This window comes from Heterodontus francisci, chromosome 18 (genome assembly GCF_036365525.1).
Source record: "Heterodontus francisci isolate sHetFra1 chromosome 18, sHetFra1.hap1, whole genome shotgun sequence".
NCBI lineage: Eukaryota > Metazoa > Chordata > Chondrichthyes > Heterodontiformes > Heterodontidae > Heterodontus > Heterodontus francisci.
In genome coordinates, this window is record NC_090388.1 from 24,230,620 (window position 1) to 24,258,532 (window position 27,913).

General features: G+C 42.2%; 1 protein-coding gene across 1 annotated transcript in view; it reads left to right on the forward strand.

Moving 5' to 3' along the window:
• Positions 1-27,913, forward strand: part of LOC137379822 (thyrotropin-releasing hormone-degrading ectoenzyme-like) — a 112,636-nt gene that overhangs the window by 12,152 nt on the left and 72,571 nt on the right. Inside the window, exons 3-4 of the mRNA XM_068051197.1 lie at positions 16,852-17,125; positions 23,942-24,068. Coding sequence (XP_067907298.1) covers positions 16,852-17,125; positions 23,942-24,068 — 401 coding nt within the window. The remainder of the gene's footprint in view (positions 1-16,851; positions 17,126-23,941; positions 24,069-27,913) is intronic.

The following is a 27,913-nucleotide window of genomic DNA, read 5'->3' on the forward strand; positions in this document are numbered from 1 at the left end:
GCAAACATTTAAATTGTTAGTCCCATTTGTTGTAACTAAAGTACGTAACTGAGCTATTAAGGACAATTCAATTAAGCACAGTTCTATTCACTGCAGTGGAAAATATTGTGGTTTTAGATCAATTCTCTAACAGTAATTACAGTCCTACAGTTCTACTATACTTCTATTTCACAAATGTCGTGGAATGGCAATTGAGAAATGAAATGGCATTAAGCATTAATTTTCATCAAAGATCAATATATGGATCAGCCCTAATATTAAATAAAGAACAGAAGATGCTGGAAATACTCAGCAGGTCTGGCAGCCTCTTGGAGCGAGAAACCGAGTTAATGTTTCAGGTTGATGACCTTTCATCCCGCTCTGATGAAAGGTTATCGACCTGAAACGTTAACTCTGTTTCTTCCTCCACAGTTGCTGCCAGACCTGATGAGTATTTCCAGCATTTTCTGTTCTTCATTTTGGATTTCCTGCATATGTAGTATTTTGCTTTTGTAGGGATCAGGCCTGATGGTTCTGTTAATGTACTGTTTAAGTAAGAGTGAACATCTCAGTGATGTGTTCTAAATAATTTACAATACATCACTTCTATATTAAAATACATTAGCAATGACTCTATGACCTTTTGAAGAAACTATTTTATAAGGTAGTTGTTGGTTTTGCTGATGTACAACAGATGCTCCAGGCAAACTGAAGTCTGTTACATGCAGTAATTTTTGAGGCTGTGATGTTTAAGGATGTTTTGACAATTTTTCCACAGGAAAGATTGGGGGCAAAAGAGTGACTTTTAAATGTTGGTTTCTTAAAGCAAAGTTTATGCACATAAGTTTGAAACAAAGCACTGAGATGATGGGTGGTTAACATGCTAATGAACTAGGCTTTGATATTGTTTCTGCATAAAATATAAAAAAACGCAATTTGTTAGCCTGTGTTAGCAATCAATCAATAAACACCATTAGCCCATTGGGTTAGGATGCTCTGATTCTACCCTTTCGGGGTATGGAAAATCAGAGATGGAAATATAGGTAGTCAGTCAGGTTTTCAATACAGAAAGCTGTGAGGGCATCTGATGGTCAGGCTCAGAAAGAGAATACAGGAGGTCATTTAAGAGTTACTTTGCTCATGTCGAGTAGTATGACCCACTGCTAGGGGAAAGTGTGGTATGCTCAATATTTTGTGTAATTATGCAAAGACAAGCTGTAGTGTTTAAGTGAGTGTGAACATATCAAAATGATCACTTGCTGTGAAATAAAAAAGCTTAATGATTCGAAACTGGCCTTGACAGACCAAATGGTTTCTCAGTTAACCTTTGAAAAGATTGAAGAAGCACAATTGCAAAAGATACGGATATCTGGTTCAGATCACCGGGGGGTCTATTGTAACATGCGTGAGTTACAGTATTATTTAAGTAAATTATGAGGCTGTTTAACTCAACTTTGGCATATATAGGCATGGAATCTACTGGCAGGAGTGACAGATGCCAATGGATTCAAGAACGTGTCTGTGGAAAGTCCTGAATTTGTAACGGATGCATATTTGCATATTACCCATGCTTGTAGGTTAATGCAATGGGCATAGAGGTTCCAACAACATGCACATGTTCTGAGCACAGATACGAGCAAATAAGTGAGTAAGAAACAAATTAATTGTTTGATTTTAATGATAACAAAGCAAACAAATTGAGCATGAGGGGCACATACTAGACATCTCTAATTAGATCCCCTATTAAGCAAACTGAATTTGCTCTATAACTTCTTTCCGTGTCATTAACAAATCAACATTTTCCATTTCAAGACTTCATTAACCAAGTGTCTGCGTTCCTTCATATCAGTCCAACAAGTGAAACAAAAAGGATTAAACTGTTATCCCATCTGTTTTACAGCATGTAAAGTTAATTTGTAAGTCATAACATTAAGTTTTAAAACGTACTTTTGTTTCTGATTATAACCAGTGCTGTTGCAGGACTGTGTGCTGTGAAATCAATGGCTGGTCTCAGAGCTGCTCCAGTTCTGCCAGCACAACTTTGCCCAGAGTGCAGCACATGGCTTGGGCAGGATTATTAGGTTCCAATGGGGGTGACAGTGGGGGTGGGCGGGTGTGAAAATTAGTGCCACTGACTAGCATGCCGATTTTATATCATTGTTTCTGCCTCCGGTCATTTTCCTGAGGATGGAGGGAGATGGGGCCCAGAAACCCACCTGATTTACAAATGAGGCCAATTAATTTTATTAATGAGCTAATTTTTTGCTTGTTAGAGGCCAGTTTTGAATTTTGGTGGGGGTGCACGGGTTGTGCTCTGGATCAGGGACAGTTCAGGTGCATGGAAATGGCAACACAGTGGGAAGCCAGTCATGGTCACACCATGTAATTAGGTGGGCCCATAAAAAGAAACAGGGCTGAATGGAGCACTCAGCCTTGGGCACACAGGTGCCAACAGGTGAGTTAAAAAAAAATTATTTCATGGGATGTGGGCAGCGCTGGCAAGCCAGCATTTGTTGCCCATCCCTAATTGCCCTTGAACTGAGTGGCTTGCTAGGCCGTGTCAGAGGGCAGTTAAAAGTCAACCACATTGCTGTGGGTCTGGAGTCACATGTAGGCTAGACCAGGTAAGGATGGCAGATTGACTTCCCTAAAGGACATGAGTGAACCAGATTTTTTTTATGACAGTCGACGATAAACTTTATGGCACCATTACTGAGAATAGCTTTCAATTCCAGATTTTTATTGATTCATTGAATTTAAATTCCAGCTGCCCTAGTGGGATTTGAACCCGGGTTGCCAGGAGAGTGCTCTGTGCATGCTTGGGCAGTGGAGGGGGTCGTGACTCTCTGGCATTGTGGGGCCCTAAGATCAGAAGGTTAGGGTTCCAGAAGTCATTGCGAGTGCAGCTAAGCATGACGAAGGCAACAGCTGTTGATGAGATTACGGTTGTCAGATATTGGGTCAAGTGGCAAAGACAGTCAACATCCTCAGAAGCAGACACCTGGGCATGAGGAGGGCAGAGGAAAGGAAAAAGGTGTAGCATAGGGCATACCGCTGAAGGTGGAGCTACCTGGACACGTCAGACAATGAGTGCTGCAAGAGACTGTGCCTATCCAGGCAGATGGTCACTGAGATTTGTGCCCTCGTAGTGGAAGACCTCACAACTCGCAGCACTGCTTGCCTTGCCCTGCCAGTAGCAGTTCAAAGTCACTGTGGTCTTGAACTTCTTTGGCTCTGGCTCCTTCCAAGGATCAGCAACGGACCTTGGTAGCATCTCTCAAGCAGCAGCACACCATTGCATCTCGCAGGTCATTGATGCCCTATTTGCGGAAGCAGGCATGTGGGCCCTCGCAGTATTTGCCTCTGTCGTTGGATTTCCCCAGGTGCAGTGCATCATCGATTGCACCCATGTGGCCATCAAGGTGCTGAGTGAGTGGCCACTGATATTCATCAACAAGAAGGGCATCCATTCCTTGTAACCACAACACGAGCTTCCTGCATGTGTGTGCTCACTATCCTGGCAGCTGCCTTGACTGCTTCACCTCCGTCAGTCCAGGGTGCTGCAGCACTTCGTTCCACTCCCCAAATTTCATGGATGGATTCTAGGAAACAAGGGTTATCTCTTGAAGAGATGGCTACTAACCCCTTTACATGACCCTGAGACAAAGCCACAGAGGTGCTAGAACTGAAGCCATCCCCTCACAAGGACCACCATCAAGCAGGCCATCAGGCTTCTGAAGATGTGGTTCCGGTACCTGGACCAGTTGGTGGTGCCCTGCAGTACACTCTTGCAAGGGTCTCAGCACATTGTGGTGGTCTACTGCATTCTCCATAACATGGCCCTCCAGAGAGGTCTGGACCTAGATGTGGGTAAGGCCCTGGAATGACACAGCTCATCGAGGAAGAGAAGGAACAGGACGAGGAGGAGGAGGAGGAAGGAGAAAATGCAAAACAGAGAGATGCCCAGCCTGTGCAGGGAGGCAGCCGGGGCCAGCGCAGGACACGAGGGTCTCATCAGGATATTGTCAATGTCAAGGAGTAACTGATCCAGGCGCATTTCAGCTGAGGCCTTCCAAGCCAGGAGGACGGCATTGTCTGGAGCTCACTTTGAGCTGCCTGTGAGAGCACTTGCATTGAAGACGCAAAGGATCCATTCTTACCCTCAATGCAGGTGCAGATCTGTCCAGCGGTCTCACTGTCCTCCTTCAAAGACCTTTGATTCCTTTCGCCACCTCTTTGCTCTTTTTGATTTTTGGCATTAAAAAATTGAAGCTCACATATCAGGCGTCATGTGGCAATATTTGCATTGTGTTCCAAAAAGTTACAAAGTTACAAATGAAGCAAACCAGTGACCCACTCAGTGCTCCGCCCGACGTGGTCGCCTCCGCTCTCGGCCACTTCTACGCAGTGCTCCCTTTGTGGCCTTGGATGTAGTGGAGGCAGCCTGTTAACGTCTCTGCCTGCATGGATGCTATGCCTGTCAGTGCGCTACTCATGCATCCACTCAGATTGCTGCCATATGGCTCTCCATGAGGTTGGCCACTCTCTCAGTGGTGGAGCTCATGCGTTCAAAGCCCTGAGCTATGGTTGCGCACATGAGGTGAATGAAATCCTCCATTCTCAGCCCAGGACCCCGCAGTGCCTCAGGGAACTCTGACATGTGGGCACATATCTGTTGTGGCTGATCTAAGTAGAGCCTCCTTGCTTGTGACTCCCGAGGCCCTGCATCTGCGCCAAGCTGAGAATAGCTGTGTCTGCCTTTTATCCTCCGAGGGGGACTGCCCACAGCTTCCTCTGCCTCTTTCACCTCCTCCTGTTCACTCGTGCTGTACTCTTCACCCAGTGCCACCTTACCTAAGCGCATGTGAGGACCCACCAATGTGAGTGTTTCTGTGCTTGTGGCAGGTGCGCTTATAAAATGAGATGGTGCAGGCTCTGCTGTCTCAGATTCTTGCAATGGCCCCGGTGCCGTGACAGGACTCAGGCACTACCCCTCCAATACAGAACCTATGGGAGACACAAGAAGGAGATCATGAGAATTTGCCTCTGCTGAGGCTTCCCAATGCAGCTGAGCCTTTGGCATGCTGTCAGACATGGAGGAGTGCACTCCACCCCCTTCATCGACGGCTAGCAATATCTTTTCGGCCTCTCCTCCAGGTATGCCCATCTCCTTCTCTGACTTGGGCCTGAGGGAAAACCCTGCCGCTTGTTTATTCGCATAAACAGGGCTCCTGCTCTGTGTCTGGTGAAGTTTAGGTGGTGGAGAGGGTACACCTCCCAGGAAATTTCCAGCATTAAAGTGCACCCCAATTTACTTTTCTGCTCTTTAATCCTCCAATAGTATAATTGTTATACGATAAAACATGATCGAGGCAGTTTTCAACTTATTGCCACGGCACAAAACTGGCCAATTAAATCTGGCAGTTTGTGTAATGGTTGCCCGACCCACAATGCAGGTTTTACCCCAACGGCCCTACTGCTGGCAATAAATGGTAAATGAAAAACAAAGAGAAAAGAAGAGAAATGTGTATAAGTATGGAAATCCTTAACAGTTATTGCATTACCGTTAACTGGTGTGGGCCACACTCAGACTGATTGTGAAAGTACCTCCAACATGTTCATCTGTCTGAAATGAGGTGCCCAGATTTCCCACTGTTACTAAAACCCAGCATGAAGCAGTAGCAAAGAAAATAAGGGTTAAAAAGTGAGAATGAGTGAATACACAAAATAACTCAAGTCTTCTCGCCCTCCATAGGCACAAAATGCTGCTATGGATTCTGAAGTCCATTGGTTCAGTTGGATCACAGCATGAATTCCAGGGTTTTTATCATTGTGTGGCTGATCATCATGTCTCCGCTGGGAAAGAGAAGCAGATAGATAGGTTAGTTCTACACTGGTCATGTGAATTCTGCTAGCATTAGTGGGACAGATGTGTTGCTTCGCTTGGTTTGGAAATACACTCTGGAACTGACAGGTCTTTAGTGGAGCGTTTGATATTGTGCAGAGTGTTTATTCTACGGTTTAAAGAGAAGCCTCTACTAAATATTATTAGATATCCAAAAGTAGGGGAAAATGATGTAGGAGCAGTCCCTTGAAGCTGTCAGATGAATGTGGCTATCAAGAAAAAAATGTGGAAAATTGTTCCAGTTGAGATACTGTACCACATGAATAATAAGCATTATACAATACATAATATGCATGATAAAGATGCAATGCAACAGTATGCAGAGCTCAAGAACAAGAGTGAACAGTTCTAAATATTGCTTTGAAAGGAATTCAGGAGTATAAATCAGTTATTTTCTCTATTCAAATTGAGAATTAAGTGAAAAATGTAGAGATAATGGGCTGAATTTTACTAGCCCTCTGACGTCAGGGGTTGTGGCGGGGCCCTTGACACTGGTGGGGAGGGGGTGGGAGTGAAATTCTCAGGGTGGGGGGTGAAGCAGGGGGGAACTATGATTGTTGGTTATGGGGATGATGGGAAGCGATTGAGGGTCAAAGGTGCTGAAGTCGGAGGGGGGGGGGGGGTTCAGAATTTCAAGAAGTGTTTTTTTGGGGGATATGCCAAGTTATTAAATGAAGACTCAGCGTGGGGAGTGGGAGAAGGAAATCAAAGTAAAAGTATTCTGCATTTATTTTTCAAATGGGATCTTTAAAAATTTTAATGAGACTGAAGCTCTTTAAAAATGGCGCTGGCGCCTGCACGGTGGCACCGGACGCCATTGCCGGGGACGGAGCTCCACCCCTCTACATCATTGGGGGCGGCTGTTCCACCCCCTCCATTTAAATGAGCCCCTTTGCGAAATATTGGGGGGAGGTGGGGGGCTTAGCAGTGCAGAGCCCTCTTTCCAGCTCACTGCCAAGAACGGCGGCGAGCTTATAAAATTCAGCCCAATGAGTTTATATATTATCACTGGATGAATAATCATGTTAATCATTATAAAATGTGGTTTCCCATTGGTAAATTACCATGGAAACCTGGCATTGCCACTAGATTTGCCATAATGAGAATACCACTAGCAGACCTCCTGGTGCTACTAGAGTAGGTCAGATGAAATGTTGGTTTACAAGAAAAAGGGCATTACACCATGCAAAGCTTGATGTGTTACTCTGCTGCTGAAGTATAGTTGTGTGCTGCTTTAAGGCCCCAAGCTGTAATTGCTTTCCCTGGCTTGGATCAATCAGAAGCTCATTAGTCTTAACTGATGCTCAGGTTAATTAGAGGTCAGACTTGCTTTTTAATACTTTTTTTGAGAATGACAGAGAAATATGCATGTGTGACGGCGTGATACTTGAAGTATGACAGAGAAAGGTATGCACTAGATGCAGTGTTTTTATATATACTAATAGATTCCCCATGCTGTTGTTCACAGTGAATCACAGATACATTGTTTTCCAATAACAAGAATGTTATAATATGTGATGGAGCATGTATTATTGGGCCAGTTTTGCTGTAGCAGGACATTTAATGACTTCTGCTACCAGTTAGACCTTCCCTTGTACCCTTCAGCTTAAAATATTCATGCCCATTAAATTGCTGGAAATGCTAGGTGACAATGGGGCAGTGAGGGAAACTGGGCATCTGGGAGCTGAGTGAACAGGGTAACGACCAAGGTATCTCCCTAACCAATCAGATTGAAGGATTGAGAAATTAACAATGCAAGGACTGAGAAGGAAGTGTAAATTAGAATGGGTAAATTCAGTGTCAAATCAGGTCGAGAAAGAGAAATAAAGAGATGGAAGGAAAGATTGGATTAAGACAGTGAAAAAAGACAAAGGAAAAGCAAAAAGCAATTTTTAAAAAAAGATTTCCAACAATTAAAACCTGAAGGAATGAGACTCCACATTTGTAATAATTGATTTTCAGTGCAAGAGAGATTGGTTGGCAGTAATTAACACTTATCAGGTCATTTGAAGGGTACTGCTGCTTGTGATGACAAGACAACTTTCTGTGGCAATATTAAGGGGGTATAGCTGAGTGGGAGAGCATTTGACAGCAGATCAAGAGGTCCCTGGTTCAAATCCAAGTACCTCCTTCTTCCATCCCAGTTTGTCATTAGCATGGACAGCAGTGGTTAGTGCTGCAGCAACCCAGGTTCAATCCACTACGTGTGTGGAGTTTGCAAGTTCTCCCTGTGACTGTGTGGGTTTCCACCAGGTGCTGCAGTTTCCTCCCACAGCCAAAGACTTGCAGGTTGATAGGTAAATTGGCCATTGTAAATTGCCCCTAGTGTAGGTAAGTGGTAGGCGAATGGTGGGGATGTGGTAGGGAATATGGGATTAATGTAGGATTAGTATAATATGGATGGTTGTTGGCCAGCACAGACTCAGTGGGCTGAAGGGCCTGTTTCAGTGCCTGTATCTCTCGATGACTTTAGTTTGTATCTACCGTGCAAATACAGCAAAGTTTGGATATTTATATTTAACTGTACACCTGCTGTAACATTTATGAAAAACTAAAGGCGAGTGTCATTAGCCTTAGTGTTATTTTGGCAGCAAAATCTGGACCATTTTTTATAGACTGTCTGATTGAAATCCTGGATTGAATAAGTTGTTGGCAACTAATGTTGATGTTTTGTGTACTGGATGATGTTGATGTGATGCATGCATGCTGAGTGTAAATGCGTCATCTGCATGCATTTGTGAGCATCACACTTCCTGGCTCACACCTGGAATCACAATTCATATGACGCACTTGGAATAGTTCAGAGTTGTCCAATACATTAACCATTAGCCATGTTTTTCTAATTGGGAATCCAATGTGGCTAATTGCCTTCCTGACTAGTAAATAAAGAATGAGTAATAGACAATATTGTTGGGCACATGATCTCAATACTCACATTTGCATGGCATATGCGTGCATACTTCAACATTTTTATGCCTTTGTTGGTAAAGTGATAAGACAAAAATTGTTACATGAGTGTTTTTTGAATGCTGTGTGTGCCTCACTTGCTTGGCTGCTGCTTCTTGGCTATCTGCTAAAATGGTGTTTAACAAGGGTGAAAAAGCTGAAGTTCAGCATGGAAAGTACAACCACACTGTATGGAGAGGGGAGCTGTCATCACGGTCAACTTGAATGTAACTACTCCAGGCCAGTAGAAGAAAGCATGCTAACCAATTATGAGCAGCTCCAACAGGGCTCAATGTGACAAAGAGCAAGTGGTATACCAGCACATTCTGGATGGGGGTGGGTCTGCCTGCATCTCATTGTGTGACTCATCATTCTCAGCAATCACTATGAGGGAGAAAAAGTACCACACAAGGTGACTGGACAAAAGTCTAGAAGTTTCATTAGGATGTGTTATGTCTGATACATTCATATCAGAATTTCAAACTTCGGTGAAAGAGATAGACTACAAAGTTCACACTGAATGTTGCTAGATGTTTGTTAAGTATACAAATTGGATAGATTTCTTTCAGGAAATATTATTTTGGGATGGTATATTGGAGACCTGAAATACAGTACATGTAGCATGTTTCAAAAAATCAGGTGACTTTGAAGGTATGGTTCTGAAAGCTTTTTACCACTGGCAGGTTTACCTCGCTTTGTGCCTGAGCCTGTTGTAGTCTAATTGATAGAGATTGACTGCCCTAAATAGTCATCAACTCCATTATCAATACATAATGCAACTACCAGGATGGTGGAGGGGAAAGTAGATGGAAGTTGATCTTCTTTCTTCTAACAATTCCTAAGTTTTTGTATTCCAAAAGAAATCTTCCCAAGTACATTTGCAATTGTGCTACACCAAAGCGTTTTGAGGAAAATTTAGCGCAATATTCTACCCTTTCTATCCCTAAGTTCTGGTCAAAGTCGTTCAAACAAACTTCCTTCCATAAAGCTTTGAAACTCCTGCTCTGACTTCCTCAATTTGGCTGAAACCTCTATTCATATAAATATAACTTAGAGTTATGATCCCCGTGGAGTTTATAAAGCAAAAGAATCTAATCCCCCGACTGATCCCAAGTTCGAACAAAAAAAAGCAAACCGACAAGATTTCAGTTTTAGAAATTTTACTTTAACACTCAAACTAAAACCAAAATAAATTAAACATGAACTAATACATAGCATAAAGATTATGCATTAATTATCAGATGTAACAAAGATATATTTCACAACTCTCCTGGGCAGCCCTTACAGCCAAGATAGTACCAGCTACAGCCACAAAGTCCTTCAGATCGCTGAGCTTTTCAGATAGATCTCCAGATCCTGTCTTCCAAGACACAGATGTGATGCCTTCTCGTCGATAGCAAGTGTTGCAGTCTTCCCTTCAATGTTTCAGTCTTGTCGCCTCTCAATATCCTCGGCCCTGCTCATGATAGTCTTGATGGCGTGAGTCCATGAGTAACTCTTTAAGGTACCGAAAACAGCTGGAGCAATCTGTATTTGCCAAGGACCAACTCTGAGAAAATAGGCTGCAATTACAGCAGCTGGTCTCTTTTTAAAACAACAGGTTGCTGTTTACTTTAGCACTGCAGGCTGTAATCTTGTAAATGGAAACCTGAGCTCCAGCCACACGTCTCTGGTCACATCTCTGATCATATGTCTGTTTGTTTTAATGGGTCCTAACCAGTTCTGTGTTCCCCAGAACTCTGAAGCTTTTAGTTTCCTTTTCCAGTAAAGGACTGTCTCAGAAAAAAAATACAAGCTTTGAATCCAAAGTCAGTGCACCTAGCCGTACATTCAACAGGTCAACTGTTCGGATAGCAGTCTGCACACACAGACTCCATCACACTTGATTTAATCATGGAAGCACTTCATATCTCATCCTGTATGTCTTGGGTAAATGTGGATGGATGTTTAGTTGTATACTTAAGAGAAGTTCACTTTATCGTCAATGAAGTAAACAAGTCACCTTTCAGAAACTGTGGGAATAAACTATTTCATGTGAAGATTAAAATGATAAAGGGAATGTTTCTCTAGTGGAAATGTGGAGTACACATCAGAACAACAGTGTGAGAGGAGATATTCCAATTGGTGCCTGCCAAAACGCATCTATATTAAGACCTACAATTTCAATTCATGTTATCTGGAGAAGATTTGGGTGGGAGGCTTCTCGGAGCTGCTCCTGCTCTATCACTATATCTTCAGTGTAAACGTGGTGTAAACCTGTTTATGCATGTGAGTTTGGTTTCTGCCGCACTTCTGGCAGAACATGAGCAGCTGCAGGGAATTTCCTTGAATGGATGGCCTACTTAGTGGGCCAGTTTTCAACTGATTTGCTACTACAGCCAGTGGGTCTGAGTATTCTTTCCAGTTTTAAATTCTGATCTTGGCATGTTGGTAATAAAAACATTTAAACAATACACAGCAGACTCATCAGCATGTAAAAAGGGATTATAATCAAGCATTTTCTGTTTTTCTTCTGAATGCTGATAATCTGGCTGTGTATTTCTAGCATTTTCTGTTTTTATTTCAATGTGCCAAAATTCCCAGTTTTTCTTTTCATCTCTATTGTTACAGAGTTCATTACTAGCCAACTTCTCACAGATTTCTAGAGAGGATTAATTTGTATTGGAAGTACTCCCCTTCAGGATAATATGCTGCATTAAGATGGCTGCATTTTCATGACTAAAATTGCAAAGTATTATTATGGCCATTTTTTACTTAGATAAATCATTAAAATCTAATCAATTTGCTTGCAGTCTGCAAATCTCCAACCAAAATGTGTTGGCTCCAAAATGATAAATGCTTAGTAGTTATCAGGTTATGATATATATTGGCCAAATTACCTGTAAATTATTTAATAATCTTGCAAGGATTATGTTGCTGCCATCAATCTTTCCATGCAAATGCCTTAATGCTTAGATAACATGGAGCCCAGTGGACAACAAAGTGTAACTGAATAAAGCAGGTACCACGAAATAATAACAAGGCTGTAATCTTACTTAAGGCTTTTGGTGAAGTTTTGTTCTTATGGGTTATGATCTTTGATCTGATCAATTGGTAATACAAAGTGTTTACTGCAGAACTGTTTTTATTCATGACAAATATTTCCACGCTTTTTGCCGGGTGACCTGAGCTTTGAATATTGTGGACTTCTATCCTGAAATGGAGTCTGACCAAGGCTCTGTACAACTGAAGATAACTTCCTGCCCATTGTATCCCAGCCCCCTTGAGATAAAGGTCAATATTCCATTAGCCATTTTAGTGATGTTTTCTATCAGGGTACAAGCTTTTAATGATTTGTGTACTTGGACACATAAATCCCTTTCCTCCTCCACAGTTCCTAGTCCTTCATCACTGAGAAAATACTATATTTATACAGTATTTGTTGCTTTTTAAATCTTTGTCAAAATTCCAAGTGTTGTTTTGATGATTAATCACAGATAAACTCAACAGATTAGTTGTCCAATTAGCATTGCAAACATTTTCTGTTCCTGACTTGGAAATTAGACATTTCTTTCTCCTTGTAAACATTTCAGCCAATATTTCATTGTTTGCTTCCCAGTTTTTCTGTCTCTTACTCCTTCTGTCAAAATGGGAACATTAAGCAATCCTGAAACAGCCATTCAGGACACTAATATAGGTATGTTAAAACAGAGATTGTTAAGGTTAAATCAAGCTACTGACCATCTCAATTAAAGGCTTTTTGATAATTGTGCAAATATTAATTTGTTCACCATTTGTTAAAATAATTTGTAAAGGAAGTCTGACAGGAAAATGACCAATATTATCCCAGAATATCTTCTTCTCAGGCTTTGGTATAGAGAAATTAAGGGGTAATTTTGACTTTGATAGCTTAGGATGGGTGATATCAATTCAGTTGCATTTTATACTTCTCTCCCAATATTAATTTCATTTGACTTGAGGCCTGGATGAGTGGTCGTACTCTCACCTCTTAGTCAAAAGGTTGTGGATTCCTAACCCAGTTCAGCGATTTAAGCATATAAACTTGGTTGACACCTCAGTACAGTACTGAGGGAGTGCTGCACTGTGAGAGGTGCTGTCTTTCAGATAAGATGTTAAACCAAGGCCAGTCTCCCCTCTCAGGTGGATGTAATAGACTGCATGGTAAGACTTCAAAGGAGGATAGTTCTCCCTGGTGTTGTAGCTAATATTTATCCTTTAGCCAACATTCACTTCAATCAACAGATTATCTTGTCATTGTCACATTGCTGTTTGTGGGATCTTGCTGTGTGCAAGTTAGCTTCCACATTTTCCTACATTAAAACAGTAACTACACTTCAAAAGTACTTCTTTGGCTGTAAAGATTTTTGGGGTGTCTTTAGGTCACAAAAAGGGCTATATAGCTCATTCTTTTTCTTTTTTGCTTTATACATTGAAATGAAGAGACAGGATAGATTCTGAAAGTTTTTTGATCAATGTGGGGGAGATCTTAAAATTATATATATGTCATTTTAAAGATTAAGATGCTGTCCAAGTGAATCCTTGTATTGGAAAGCGCTAATGGCTTGTCAGAGCCAATGCTTAGTTGCCTTATGTGCTGATTCCCATTTCAACTAACCAGACAGGTTGCTGTCAGGTGTCAAAAACAAACACTTCAAACTCAGATGGCTGGGAAACATCCATTCACACCATTTTAAAGTAGGTAGGTAATATTTTAATATCCTAGCCATTTAGAGGAAATTGTTTAATTGTCAAAAGGGGCTACTTTACATCAAAGAACATCCATATTTATAATGCAGGAACAGCCTCACAGAGTCCCTCTTAGTCTTATTGAGAGTAGAGGCACTTGGGGGGCTAAAATGAACTAAAAGAGAAACTGTTATTCAGAAGCTACTGAAAAGGAATCCAAGGATTTCAGATGTTTTTATTCGATTAGAAACGGTTTTATGTATTATTTCAATTTGGCCACTCTATTTGAAATAGCTTCATTTTTTTCCTGCTCCTATGTGAATAAATCTTTCCAAGCAGTTTTCACCAATATACATTGGTCTGACAGCATACTAATTTTGTCCTTTTGGAAGAGACAGGAGACTGTGATGGTATATTTTCTAGTGATCAGTATTAGAGGATACTAAACCTAGTGGCATGTATAAGGGTCTGCTTATGGAAGCTGTCTTTCTATTGGAGAACCACACACACTATCTACTTATACCAGTGTGGATGATAGAATTAGAGGTTGTAATGCAAGGTAGATGAGGGCAGTGGCTGTTAGACGAGCAGATTAAAATTCCTAGATTGCACAATAACTTAGCATAGTTTGCTGTGAACAGTGGAGCAGTGTAAATCAAAACTGATACATATGAACAATTATTTGGAAGTTAAAGCTGCCAGGATAATATCTGTGAAGTAAAGTGTTACGACCAGGTGAGAAAGGGGTCTAGGGTTCCCTCTCAACCTTCCTGGTCTTACTATAACAGGTTTTTATTTTTAAACACTGTGTTTTTAGCTCCCCCTTGGTCCCTGCTTTCCAATTATAAGGCAAAGAAACCAGCACAAACAGGTGTTCTTAGGTTTAAGGATGAAAGGTTGAAATTTATTAAACTTAAACATAAACTCTAATTCGGTTAACACTATGGATACATGAACCACCCACGCTAGCATGCATACCCGATACACACATGCAGATACCGAACAGAGCAGAAGAAATAAGGTGGAAAAGTTTGAGGCAATCTCTGAAGAGGGTTTTTCTTACAGATCTTTGAGCTCACTGTCGAGTCCTTGATTGTAGGTAGATCTTGCTTTTCGTTGGCGCCCAGTATTCTTCTTAAACCTGTTTGCTGTAGGAGACTTTTCTCTCTTGGGGTTCATGTGTCTTCAGTGGATTTGGAGTTCCGTGAGAAAGAGATGGGAGCAGGCAGGAGAGGTTGTAGCGAGCAAGCTAGGAGAGGTCTTTTCAATCCAGGAGCAAACAGACACTCTGAGTTCAAACTGTTTGTACAATTCAGAAAAACCAGGTTGCCAAGCAGGCTAGTCACATGACCAGCTGGTCTGACCACATCTGTTTGTGGATTCCCTGGTCTTAGCCGACCCTGGAATGTCTCGTCTTACACACAATGCCTGGTGCTCAAAGTCCATTGTGGGTTAAATTGGATAAGGGAAGTAACCCCTTTCTCTCCACAAGCAATGTCTGTTAATATGCAAATATCTTTCCAGGCAAGGGCCTGGTGATTTTTTTTAAAACACTTCACTTCAGCAACAGTTTTCAAATCAATGTTTATATGACAAAATTAATATGCATCATTCTTGGCAGGTGGGGGTCTAGCATGACAAAAGAAATAACCGTATTTAACTTAATAGACTGTAGAGAATTTATGATTGATGCAGCCATTTTCATTTCAATCTCAAGGCTCTAAGGAAGTCATAAAGGAGTCTGGGTGACAGATTGAGCTTGTTAGCACTCGTTTATTGGGGTCTAGGAGTGCCTTTAGAATTCCAAAATGCTCGCACATTTAAGTGGCGAATCCCACTGGATATTGGTGCCGGCATTAGCTTGCACGCAATGAACATGCGCCGGAAGTATGTGGCGTAGGTCGATCGTAACGTCAGTCAGGGCTGGATTTTGTAGTCCCAGCACCGGTAGTGGTGGCGGGCATGGAACATAGCGGCCATCCCCCATAGGAACGCCCCTGCTGTGCTGCTGCGATTACACAGCGGGCGGCCACTTCGCATATTCACAGCGGCAGTCCCACCCATCCCCAATCACATGGCAGAAGCGGCATTGACGACACCGTCACGGCATCAACTAATGTGGAAGCAGGTGCTGGAGCCACTTGTTAAAGGTTGCCAGCGCTGCAGACAGTTCAACCAAACGAAAAGTTGACCCCTTACCTCCGCCCCCCCCACCCTTCCCTATACAAATACGGCAGAGTTGACTCCTTCCCCACCTCGGTGGCACCAAATTTCCCTGGTGGGGAAAGTGAAGGCACGTGAGTGCCACACGTCGCGCTGAAGATCGGGAATTGAAGGTAAGATCGCTGTGGGTTATATTTAAATTAATGCAAAGATCTAATTAGCATATGGAAAGAAGGGTCCAGTTCTTAAAGCTCCAGCCAACACCCTTTCTTAACCTTGCACAGCTGAACACATGTTCAGCAGCAGGGAGAATAACCCCATCAATGTTATTTAAAGGAATTATCAACTATTTACAGGTTCGTTGCTGGTTGATTTCTTCGGGCTGTTGCTTTGATTCTACAAGTGTTTTTATAGTTGTTTCGATTTGCAAAATTCTGCAGGGAGTGGCAGGTGCTGAAGGACTTTTTGCTCGCCACTGATGATATTAGCCACCTGCTAACGCTAATTAACAGTGCTGGCTGGACGCAGAGGTCGTGCAAATGAACAGACAGCACAAAGCTGCATTTCAGTCAACAGGCGTGGGTAAATCACCCACCGCGATCCCTGCTCCAGTTTTCAGCAGCTTATACAATTTACCCCCCTCGGTATTCTGCCGCCAGCAAGGCATGCTTCCAATGATCTAATCAGTTACCTGAAGATACTAGAATAAGAAATCTCAACATGATGTTCATGGGGCAATGGCCAAAAGGAATGTCGAAAGGTCTTGAAAAAAATGTCTGTCTTCAGTTAAACTCAAGTAACCTTTATAAATCTAGGCACGTGATAGTACAGCAATGCACAGCAGGTTTACTTGATCCAGATAGTCAAAGATTATTGAACTTTTTTTCAGGATTTGGAAATGGTCCATTTTGAATTATTTAATCTTGATATGCTTTGAGTTTTAGTACATCATTAGAACTCCCAGAACTCTCTTCTGAGCATTAAATCAGCCTTATTTCAAGTACATATTTTTCATGGAATGTAAACCAGCCTGTTTGTGGTCTCTTGACTCCAGAACCTGAACCTTTGACAATCTCTGTATTTGATTTACTATCTTTTAAACATTTCTCAGCTTAATTGCGCTTTTAAATCCTACAGAAGGTACCTAATAAACTTCTTCTACTTTCTTCCAGCTACCTTGCAGTGACACAGTTTTCTCCGACACATGCCCGTAAGACTTTTCCATGCTTTGATGAACCAGTATACAAAGCAACATTTAAAATTGCCATCAAGCACCAAGAGTCTTACTTGGCATTGTCTAACATGCCTGTTGGTGCCATAATTCATGCGGAAGAAGGATGGGTCACTGAGCAGTTTGCAGAAACACCTCGAATGTCCACGTACTACCTGGCCTGGGCAATTTGCAACTTCACCTATAAGGAGACAGTTACCAATAGTGGCATTACTGTAAGTTCGTGTTTGTGCATCAACAATAGCATTGCAATAGGATTACTATCACCTTAAAATGTCACAATATGTAATGATATTTAGAGATAAGAAGGAGAAACAAATGCTGAAAATCTGAAATAAAAATAGAAATGCGAAAAGTATCCAGAATACCTGGCAGCATTGGAAAAGGAGAAAAGGTTTAGATATCAGCCAGATTGAGTTCTGACCAAGGGTTTCCACTCAAACTATAGATTTATTTATTCTCTTTCCAGCTGTGTATGCTATGAATCTGCTATGTATTTCTTTTTGTGACTTTTAGATTTCATTTACTGCCATTTATTAGTTATCAATTTATAGTTACTTGGAAAGATAAAAATTCCATTATGCACCATGAACATATTGATGGCTTCGATTTAATTTTAGGTTTTTTTTTGTATCTTTTCTCTTGTGTTTTAATTTTTGGGATTATGAATATTGGCAATGAATTCTCTTGGATTCAGTCCTTTGGCACAAGTGTGAGTGAGTGATGCTGAGATCTGCTGCTGACCCCGCCAGAGCCTTCAGTGTCAGTGTGGGATCAACACATCGACATATGGTGGACAGGTGCGGCTGTCCGTACTGGTGCATTGGATGGGAAATGGCTGCTTAGGGCTGTTGGTGAGTTCCATCAACAAGCGCCGATGGACCAGCAGATCAGCCACCTTTATAGGAGGGCAATCCGAGCAGATAGACACAGAGGGCTGAATTTTACTGACCAGCACCCCCACCCCCGCACCTCGACACGGGGATCGTGGTGGGGGGGGGGAGGGGGGGGGGTGGAGGGGGGCCTGAAAAATGTCTCTGGGGGAGGCCCGCCACAAGTTTTGAAGCCAGGAAGGCCCGGCCCCATATTGCCGGCGCCGGCGAGGCCTTGTGGCGGCCATCCCACTGCGATATTGAGATCGGTTGCCGGGACTCCCGCGCCTTTGGATCTCCGTCCGAGGCGGAAGAATAGTTGGGAGGGGGGAGCAGGTAAGTTTTCAGGGACGGGGGGAGGTAGGAGTGGGGTTAAACATTTTTGATTGGTCTAGAGGGTGGTGGCAATTGGTAAAGTTCATAGTTTATTAGGTTTTGGGGGAAGGTCGGGAGCACAAGTAAGATTTTTTGTGGAGGGGAGAGGGCAAGTAATAAGTTTGATGGTAATTGGGGGAGTGGGAGAGGGTCGGGATAACTTCAATTTTTGAAAATCCTGCAACTGTAAAAATTTAAATGAAATGTAAGGGCTGGAAGCCCTTTAAAAATGCGTGGGCGTTTGTGCAGTGGTGCCGGATGCCATTGCTGGAGATGGAACGCCCGCCCCCTCCACGGAGTAAAGACTGCGCATGTGGGCCGCCAACCTTGAAGCTCGTCGCAATGCAGCCCAGAATCTCCCGGGTCTTCCAGTCTGAAGATGCCAGTGGGTCCCACTTCTGCCACCTGGCTGACCTGCAAGCCTGGCAGTAGAAAGGCCAGAGCCAAGGAAAATCCCAGCGCAGGAAATCCTTCCTCTCGGATCTGTCCCCATTGACATTAAGGACCATGCTCGGGATGGATGGAATCTCTGTCTGCTCCAGGTCACTGCACAAATGTGGAGTCTCTGCTTGTGTGAGTGGAGTCCCAAAGTTTCTGGGTCCCACAGCTTTCCTTTCTCCATTGGGGCTCTTGTGCCTAACCTTTTCCAGGAATCTGCCATTGAGCATGAGGACCTTTGGGCTCATTTGCATCCATTTACATAAGTGTCTTGCAAGTGTAAAGCATATGTCTGTAGAGCATCACATGTCAACATTGTCATCAACCCTCAAAGATTTCACACCTCAGCGTATATATACTTAAGGCAAAAACAAGAGAATGCAAGAAACAAGGGCCACGATTTTATGTCATGCTGGAGGCCTTGCCCACCAGCTAAAAGTCGGGGGCGTGCTCACCTCTGCTGGACCTGGAAGCCATAACGTAATTTTACGTGGCCCAGGCCCTTTATTGGCCTCAGGCGGGACTTCCTCCCCTCAGAGACAGGAAGACCTGACTCCAAGAGCTGCCGGCTAATCAGTGGGCCAGCAGTTCCTCATCCCAGCAGTGCCAACAGGAGCGGCAGCCACTGTTGGGATTGCACTCAGTCAGGACCAGCAACACGGACGAGGGCTCCGGAATGCAGGTAAGTGTATGGGGCCTCACAGGGCACAATCGGTTGGGCCCTGGCGAGGTGGGGGTCACTCGGGGGTTGTGGGGAGCTGCTGCAATGAGGACGGCTATGCTGTGGGGACCCTCAGTTGGGCACAGGGTGCCCAATCAGGAGGCCCCCCGCCACCCCCCCCCACAGCCCACAAGGAGGCCGTCAGGTTTTACTGGGTTGCCTTCAGAGCTACTGAACTGTCCGCCTGCCGCTGGTAATATACCAGTGGCGGCTGGAGGATGCCCTTAAGTCACAATTAATTGGCCACTTAAGGGCCTTAATTGCCCTGGGGGGTGGGCATGCCGTTTGTCACCTCGCCGGCCGCTGGTAAAATTGCAGCGGGGGTGGGAAGGTGATGGGATTGGCAACCCCCCCCCCCCCCCCCCCACCAGGCTGTGCGTAGAATTCTGGTCAAACACGTATAACTGCTGATACAGGTTGGCTGAAATATCCTTAATCTTGATTTAAGTCAAGGTAATTGTAAACTGCTTCCAATCACTGGACAGGTAGGAAAAACCACCAATCAGCAATGTGAAAGCACTATACAATCTGCCAATCAAATAATTCACATTTTTTTTCCAAGTCCAAGATCAGGAACCAGCAGCTTCCACAAAATGAGTCACTAAAATCAGTCAAACTATATTTTTCAAACTCCTTTTTCTTTTGTCAGGTCAGCCTGCAGAGTGATGAAAGAAAAAAATCGCATGCTTTTTAATCTCAAGAGCAGCGATGCCCCAATGGAATTCCAGTTATTTTAACATTCTAATTTCAATTGGGTGGAGAATTGTACCAACTTGATTAAGACATGAAGTAAGGTTGTATTGATCAATCACTCACAAATATAAATATTAATTTTCTGTAGGACAGGCAGATAATGAAAAAAATATACAGAAATACTCTGGGACATGAATGGGAAAGATTCATGTTGGCATTTTCTTCCCTTCCATGACAGCAGATCTCCTGGTAGGAGTAGCTACAAGGAGCAGCAGCTTCCCTTCTTCATTTTGGTCTTCATGTTTTTCTGTAACTGATCAGTTGGAGCTGCATAAGAAACACTTGGGCAAGTATTTCTCCGAGCTCCCTTCTTAGCTGGGGAAATGCCCATTAACTGTTCACTGCACCTGTAGTGTCACAGCTGACATTGGAAAGCCACCAAGGGAATGATTTGCTCAGTGTGCCATAGTTGTAGACTATCTTTTCTGAGAAATTGGTTATTGATTTTGCTACATCATTGCACAGATGTCAACCTTACAGAGAACGTAGCAGAGCAACATACACCTCAATTTGAGCATTTTCTGTGCTTGTAATTTGAATTTGATGCTTTGATACTGACAGTGGTGCGCAGTACATTAAAAAATTAATATGGATATCTCACAATGTGGTAGTTTATTGGAAATCAACAAAAAACATTATGAGATTTTTCATCTCAACTTCGCTGAAAATTGGAGTTCATTTAGATAGGTTTATTAGAAGAACAGATTGGGTAATAGAAACATATGACTTACATGATATGAAGTGGCAGGAGCTGCAATTTAGCAAAAACATCCAATATTTCCCCTGAGTGGCAGTGTTCATTAAAGCTGTATTAACATAGTATTGATTGAAAGCACTGTGCATTTGATCTATCCTGGTGAAGATATGTGGTTTTGTAGAAGTTCTGCTTCTCTTTCTGACACTATGGGCGATGGTTATGCTCTCTCCAGTGATGAGTTTGGAGGCGGGAAGGGCATTTAATTGGGTGGGATGGTGGCAGATGGGGACCCCGCCATATTCCAACCTCTATCCAGGTGGGCCTTCCCCAAAGGAGACAACACAGGTCTCTAGACAATGGCCGAGACCCCCATCACCTCCGTAAAATTCCCCCCCATGTGTGGTTGTGTTGTTAAGTTCAATGACACAGTAAAGAGAGTGTAGCCTCTTAAATTTTATTCTCCTGCTTTATTTACAAGAGATCAGACTCCAGACCCCATTTTACATTATCTACTGGTCTTACATGAACTTCTTGAGGTAACAATGATACAGCTAAATGCTTTAACTTTAAAAAAACATAGACTTTATTTAGAATCCTGTCTTGCTATGGAAGACAATCTTTATATTCTATAAAAAATTCCAATCTGAGGAGAAAATCTCAGTTTTATTTCTGCTATTTTACCTGACACCAACAAGAGGAGAAAACCAGTTGTTCTGATGCTGAACTCACCTGACATTTTTCCACCAGTACTGTCCCTCCATTGTTCATGCTACATCCCTATGCCTAGTGCTGGAGGTGACACTGGGCATTCTGGCTATGGCACAAAGCATATTTTGTGCTGCCTCTCAAAAAATAAGATTTGCACTGCTGCATTCAGTATTTCTAACTACAAACTCAAATCTGGCCCATATAAAGCTAGCATGTATCAATAAATTGGCCTTTGCGAAGGATGCTGAAGTATTTTAGTGCTTTAAAATATATGAGCTGAATTTTCTGATGGTCATTTAATTGCAAACCAATTGAGAAATTCTGCAAGCTGCTGTATAAATATTGCATTAGAATTTAACAATGACGATTGACCTGGCTGTGAGTACATAGTATTAAAAATGCAGAATTTTCTATAGCAGATTTTCTAACGGGATGTATTAATAAACAAGTACTCTATGCAAGAGGTTAGAGTCATAGAGTTGTACAGCACCGAAACAGGCCCTTTGGCCCATTGTGTCTGTGCCGGCCTTCAAGCACCTACCTATTCTAATCCCATTTTCCAGCACTTGGCCCGTAGCCTTGTATGCTATGGCGTTTCAAGTGCTCATCTAAATACTTCTTAAATGTTGTGATGGTTCCTGCCGCTACCAACTCCTCCGGCAGTGCATTCCAGATTCCGACCACCCTCTGGGTGAAATAATTTTTCCTCAAATCCCCTCTAAACCTCCTGCCCCTTACCTTAAATCTATACCCCCTGGTTATTGACCCCTCCGCTAAGGGAAAAAGTTTCTTCCTAACTAATCTATCAATGCCCCTCATAATTTTGTATACCTCAATCAGGTCCCCCCTCAGCCTTCTTTGCTCTAAGAGAAACAACCCTAGCCTTTTCAGTCTTTCTTCATAGGTTGGTCTGTATTCCTCAAGGATCATCCTAACTGTATTCAGGAACAGCACCTTATTTACCGATTAGGTACACTACAGCCTACTGGACTGAACATTGAGTTCAATAATTTCAGAGCATGACTGGCCCCCCTTTTTTTTCAGTTTTACCTTTTTTTTTGTTTTACTTTGTATTATTTATTTTTATTTCATTTTCTTGTAGTTTGTTTCATCATTACACTTTTTTTACCGTGTGCCTGCCTACTTTTTTTTCTTGTTTGGCTTTTGGCTAGGGCTTTCATTATTCTGTCATTTAACACCCTTTCTGCACTAACGCTTTGTATTTCACCACACCATTAACACGCTCTTTGTCTTTGCCTTTGCCCCATGACCTCCTTGTCAGTTATTCTCTGTGATCCTCTGTCCTAGCAACACCTTCCCATTTGTTCTCTTTTGCCTCACTCCCACTTTATTTGCTTAAAACCTATTACATTTTTAACCTTTGACAGTTCTGATGGAAGGTCACTGACCTGAAATGTTAACTTTGCTTCTCTCTCCACAGATGCTTCCAGACCTGCTGAGTATTTCCAGCACTTTTTGGTTTTATTTCAGATTTTCAGCATCTGCAGTACTTTGCTTTTATTCAGATTTCATGTATTTCTTTAATGTTGGATGAAGTTGTGAAATATTGAAACGTTGGGGGATGGATTAACTCAGATTAACACCTTATTGATTGATGTTCAGTGCAGTGATTGGATAACACTGCTACAATTTTGAACAAGCACAGTTAATTTTTATAGTGAAAGAACAAATCCCGAATCAAGCATGGGTTATGTCATTACCTGCTAGAATGTGCACGTATGATTCACATAGCATGTTATACCATACAATATATGATACCATATAGAGGTGACAAACTGAACTTCTAGTTGGAATTGTTGTGACATTGAATGACTGACAACACTGTAAGCCATACAGTTGGAGGAAAACAATATATATTTGACAATACATCATTATAAATCTAATATCCAATATTACAGAGGATTTCCTGTTTAAAATCATAGGAATGGATTCTTTTAATTTTGTATTTGAAATAACTTTACTGTGAGTTACAACATTACCTAGTTTTATAGAGCTTCCTGATTCTGTTTGCTTTACATTTTTACAGCGTATTAGTTCAGTATAGAATTGCATTGACTACAGAAAGAGCGGATTATTTGAGGTTAAATGCAATATTACAGTTGTCCTATTTAGACTTCAATCAGTTCCTCATCTTTGTGTTTTCATCAGTGCAATACTAGTTGGCAGTAGTGCAATTTTCTCCTATCAGTTTATAGAACGCTGTTTAAATTGAACTTGAAGCACTGGATAATAACCAGACCAGTTAACCAGACATTGGACTGACTCGGTGACGATATCCTACACTCTTATCTCAAGTATTCACCTACAGCATTCCAGCTATGTGCGACTGTTTTACTGTATTTGTATGGATAGATAAGGAATGGTTTCATGTGGATTAACATTTAGTCAAATATTTTGCAGTATGACTGTTCTGAGTAACTTTACAAACTGATATTCTTCTTTTAAGGTGAGACTGTATGCCAGGCCAGATGCTATTCAACGAGGATCTGGAGACTATGCTTTAAATATAACAAAGAGGCTGCTGGAATTTTATGAAGAGTACTTTAATGTCAGCTACTCTCTACCAAAATTAGGTAAGCGATACAATTAAACAGTTATACATTTATGATACTAGAGTTAGTAAAATATATATATCTTTTAAAAGGCACTCTGCCTCCCAATAAAAGCCACTAGTAAATATTTTTTCACCTGTAATGATGCAAGTCTGACTGACTATCACACAAACGTTATGACAGATCTTATACACTGTGATGATGTGCAAATTTCCTGTCTTTCCAAATGCCCAGAATAGTTTTTCTTTGACAGGAGAATGGCGCTACAACAATTTATTCTCTGACAGTCCTTATGAATCTATAGATTTTTGAGCTGATTTCTTATAGTTATTCTGGGAAATTCATCTATTTTTGTACTTAAGTTCTTTAATGATTGTATATTTTGTAACGTGCTAATTCTTTTTAACCTTCAATTTTTGTCATTGGAAGCTAGGGGAGAATTGTTATATTTTTACTTGCATTGGGATATTATGTTGTTGCATTAATACATAAGATACATGTACTTGTCTCCATTACTTGAGAGAGAAGCGAAAGAAAAGAGCAAGAGAGCGTGAGAGAGTGGAAGAAGATGCCAAGAGATCAAGGATTGAAAAAGGGGAGAAAGAAGTGAAGAAGCATGAGGGATTGAGAGGTGAAAGAGGAAAGCCAAAAGAGCACACAAAGTGAAGAGAGAGTGAGGAGTAAAAGAAGACAATGAGAGCTGAAGAAAAGTGAAAAGTGAAGGAAGAGAATGAGAAGTAAATGAAAGCAAAAGAGAGCAAGAAGTGCAGAAGCAGGAAAATGCGAGTAGTGGAGCAAAGAAAAGACAGAACTGGAAGAGGCAAGAGCTGAGGAAGTAGGAACTTAGAGACAGGGGTAGGCCATTGAAAAGAAAGAGAAAAATAAAATTGTATTTATATAGCACCTTTCACTGTCGCAGCCAATTCTGTTTCATAAATGACTCTGACTCTAACTTTTGAAGGCTAAGGCACTGTTATAAATATTGAAGTGCAACATTAAGATGTTAGCCCTAATAGTTTCATGAAATGCAAATGATTGAAATATGATATGGGTAAACTGTTCAACAAATTCCTGTTGCAAATATATAAGAAAAATCATTAGAGAGTGGGATTTTTATATTGTCCTTGGTGCATCAAGCTTATGTGTGTGCAAAAATGCCTAATAAAAAAAATACTTAGGTAAGCTGAGACTGTAAATAATGATATTAGGACATCAAGCTATTATTTAAGTGTCAGAACATATGGCAAAGTGACTATACAGCAACTCTTTAATAAGTTTGCGTGGTACTCATTCTTGAGATATCAATCATGCTCTTCATTTGCAAGTGGCAGTGTGCAAAAGTGTTCAGATGATGAAAGCTGTTCATGCATATGATTGTGCAGTACAAATAGACCAACACGCTTGCTTTATTTTCTGTTTCTTGCAAAGATAGTAATTCTGCTCCATTTGTTTAGTTTGATTAATAGCTTGGGACAGATTCACGGTCTAGTATATCATAGTTCTGAGGTCATTGTGCATGCCAGTTTACTATTATAGTACATTGTCATCTGTTTGGATGCTTTTTCTGCACACAGAGTTCCTGGAACTGATGGAATCTGTGGTACAGATTGTTCCCATCATATTGGCTGGTGAAGTGTGAACATTTGTGAAGCATTTTTTGGATTAAAATATATTTATTTTGGAAACTTTTAAAAAACATTTTAATATTGTCTTACATAATAGTCTAAAGACAGAAGCAATTCTGTTGTGTGACAGAACATGGAACAGTAAAGTCAGTAGTTAATGCCATCATTAACTATTACAAATATGAAATGGTGTTCTCTGGAAAAAACAATCGATAATAATATTTGCCTTTGCCAACTTTTTGAACTAAAAGGACATTGAGTAGAAAAGACCAATGAGAGCAGATAATGTTGGGGGCGGGGTGATGGATGGGGGTGGATTCTCCCAGGCAAGGGGAGGTGGGAGTTAAATCCCGAGAAGTGACTTTGGGTCAGGATCCTGACATCATACCGCCCTCTTCCGGGTTTCACCCAGGTGGGTTTGAAGGTGAGCGGGTAACCTCCGTATAACTGTCGGTTAAGTAATTAAAATATTCATATAGTGCATTAACTTGTGTTTTAACAAGTATCCTGGCTTTAACAGCCAGCATACCTATTTCCTGCACTGTCAGCAACTCAACAAAGTCACCGAGGTGAGTACATAGTGGAGACTACATCTTCGGTGAATCTGACAGGCTGGGAAGCCTTTGATCAGTGAAATTGAAGAGCTGCAGCTATGGCCAGGTGAGAGGCCTCTGCTCACAGCACTCCTTCTCCGAGAGTGCTTTCACTGCTTGACAGGGGATTGCCACTTCCCTGCTGCCAGCCTTCACCATGGCATGGGAGCAGCTTCTGCAGCTCCACCTTGTACCTCTGATCAAGAGAAGGAAGTGAATCAACACCAATACCAAGAGCATCATCATCATCAGCAGGAGCACTAGCAGCAGCACCAGCTGCCTTCTCCTTAGCCACATACCGTTCCACAGGGCAGAGGGGTTGGACACAGGGATCTATCTCCAAGGAGGCGAGATCCCCCCACACAGAGTCTATGGGCAGAGAATCAGCTCTCGCAACATGTCTGAGCACCAGTGCCTCAGGAGGCTCAGGTTTTCACAGCAGGTCATTGCTGACATCTGCAGCCTTCAGGAACAGGACCTCCTTCCCAGTTGGCCAGGTAGGCACACATTGCCAGTGGCTGACAAGGTGCCTGTCATCGGAGGCCCACTCCCCCCCACCCCCTGCCCGCCCGTTCTCTGCCTCTCCCCAATCTCTCTTCTCTTGCAAGGAGATAAAGCAGAGTGTTATGAACGTTAGTGATGGCTTGTTTGGGTAGCAGGGAAGGACCTACTTGTGGAGGATGACTGTGAGGAATGGGTGTGAGAGGGCAATAGGTGAGTGTGAGTGTTGGCTGTTCTGATGAGGATGTGAGGTGTCTGGAGAGAGAGGAATGAGTGGAGCTGCAAGGTGTGTTGTTCTGAGGATCGCTGGGAAAGTCAGGATGTGGGGCTTTGTACCTGAAATTGCTATGCCACTAACCTTTCCCACGCTCCTGAGATACTGGATTTCTTGCAGCACTGTCACCAGGCTGGAGGGACCATACATCTGCTGCTGACTTCCTCAGTCACTTCCATACACACCTGTTTGGCTGGAGAGGTTGTCCTGTTGCTCCCATGCTTGGGAAAGATCAGCTCACTGCAGTCCTTCAGATTCCGCGGCAGGACCTCCAGTTAAGAGTGAGAGAGCTGGGGAGCAGCCTTTACAGGTCTCCTGTCCATTCCTGTGGTTGCTGCATGTCCTGTTGAGTCTTTCTAACCCATGTCAAGGTCCATTAAATAAAAAAATCCTTCCATTGACAGATTCAGCGCATCATCCTGCCCAGCCTCCCTGATTGGTCAGGGCACCTGGAAGCAGGAACTAATGCCATGACTCAGTTAAAGAGCCTCAGTAAAGCCCGCTCCAGCTGTCAATGGGTTCCTGACCTGCCAATGGTCTCACTGTTTCATGAGGGACTATGTTCAGAAAATTTTGCCCGAGTTTGCAATTTTCCAAAGAGAGCGAACAGTGGAAATTTTCCCCCGATATATACAATTATGATACTAGATATTACGACTGAACATTTTTATTTCACATTTTGAACCATTTCCTTTCCCTATAAATTACCTTTCTCTCACGATGACATTTCTTTCCTTTTCCTGTTGTTTGAATGTCTCATTGTACCTTGCTGAAGAATTTTATTAAATTTGTATCATTCTGTGAGTGTAAAATTATATTTTGGATGATTATGTTGGAGAAATTACATTTTGGACATTTGACTGTTGGAGAAGG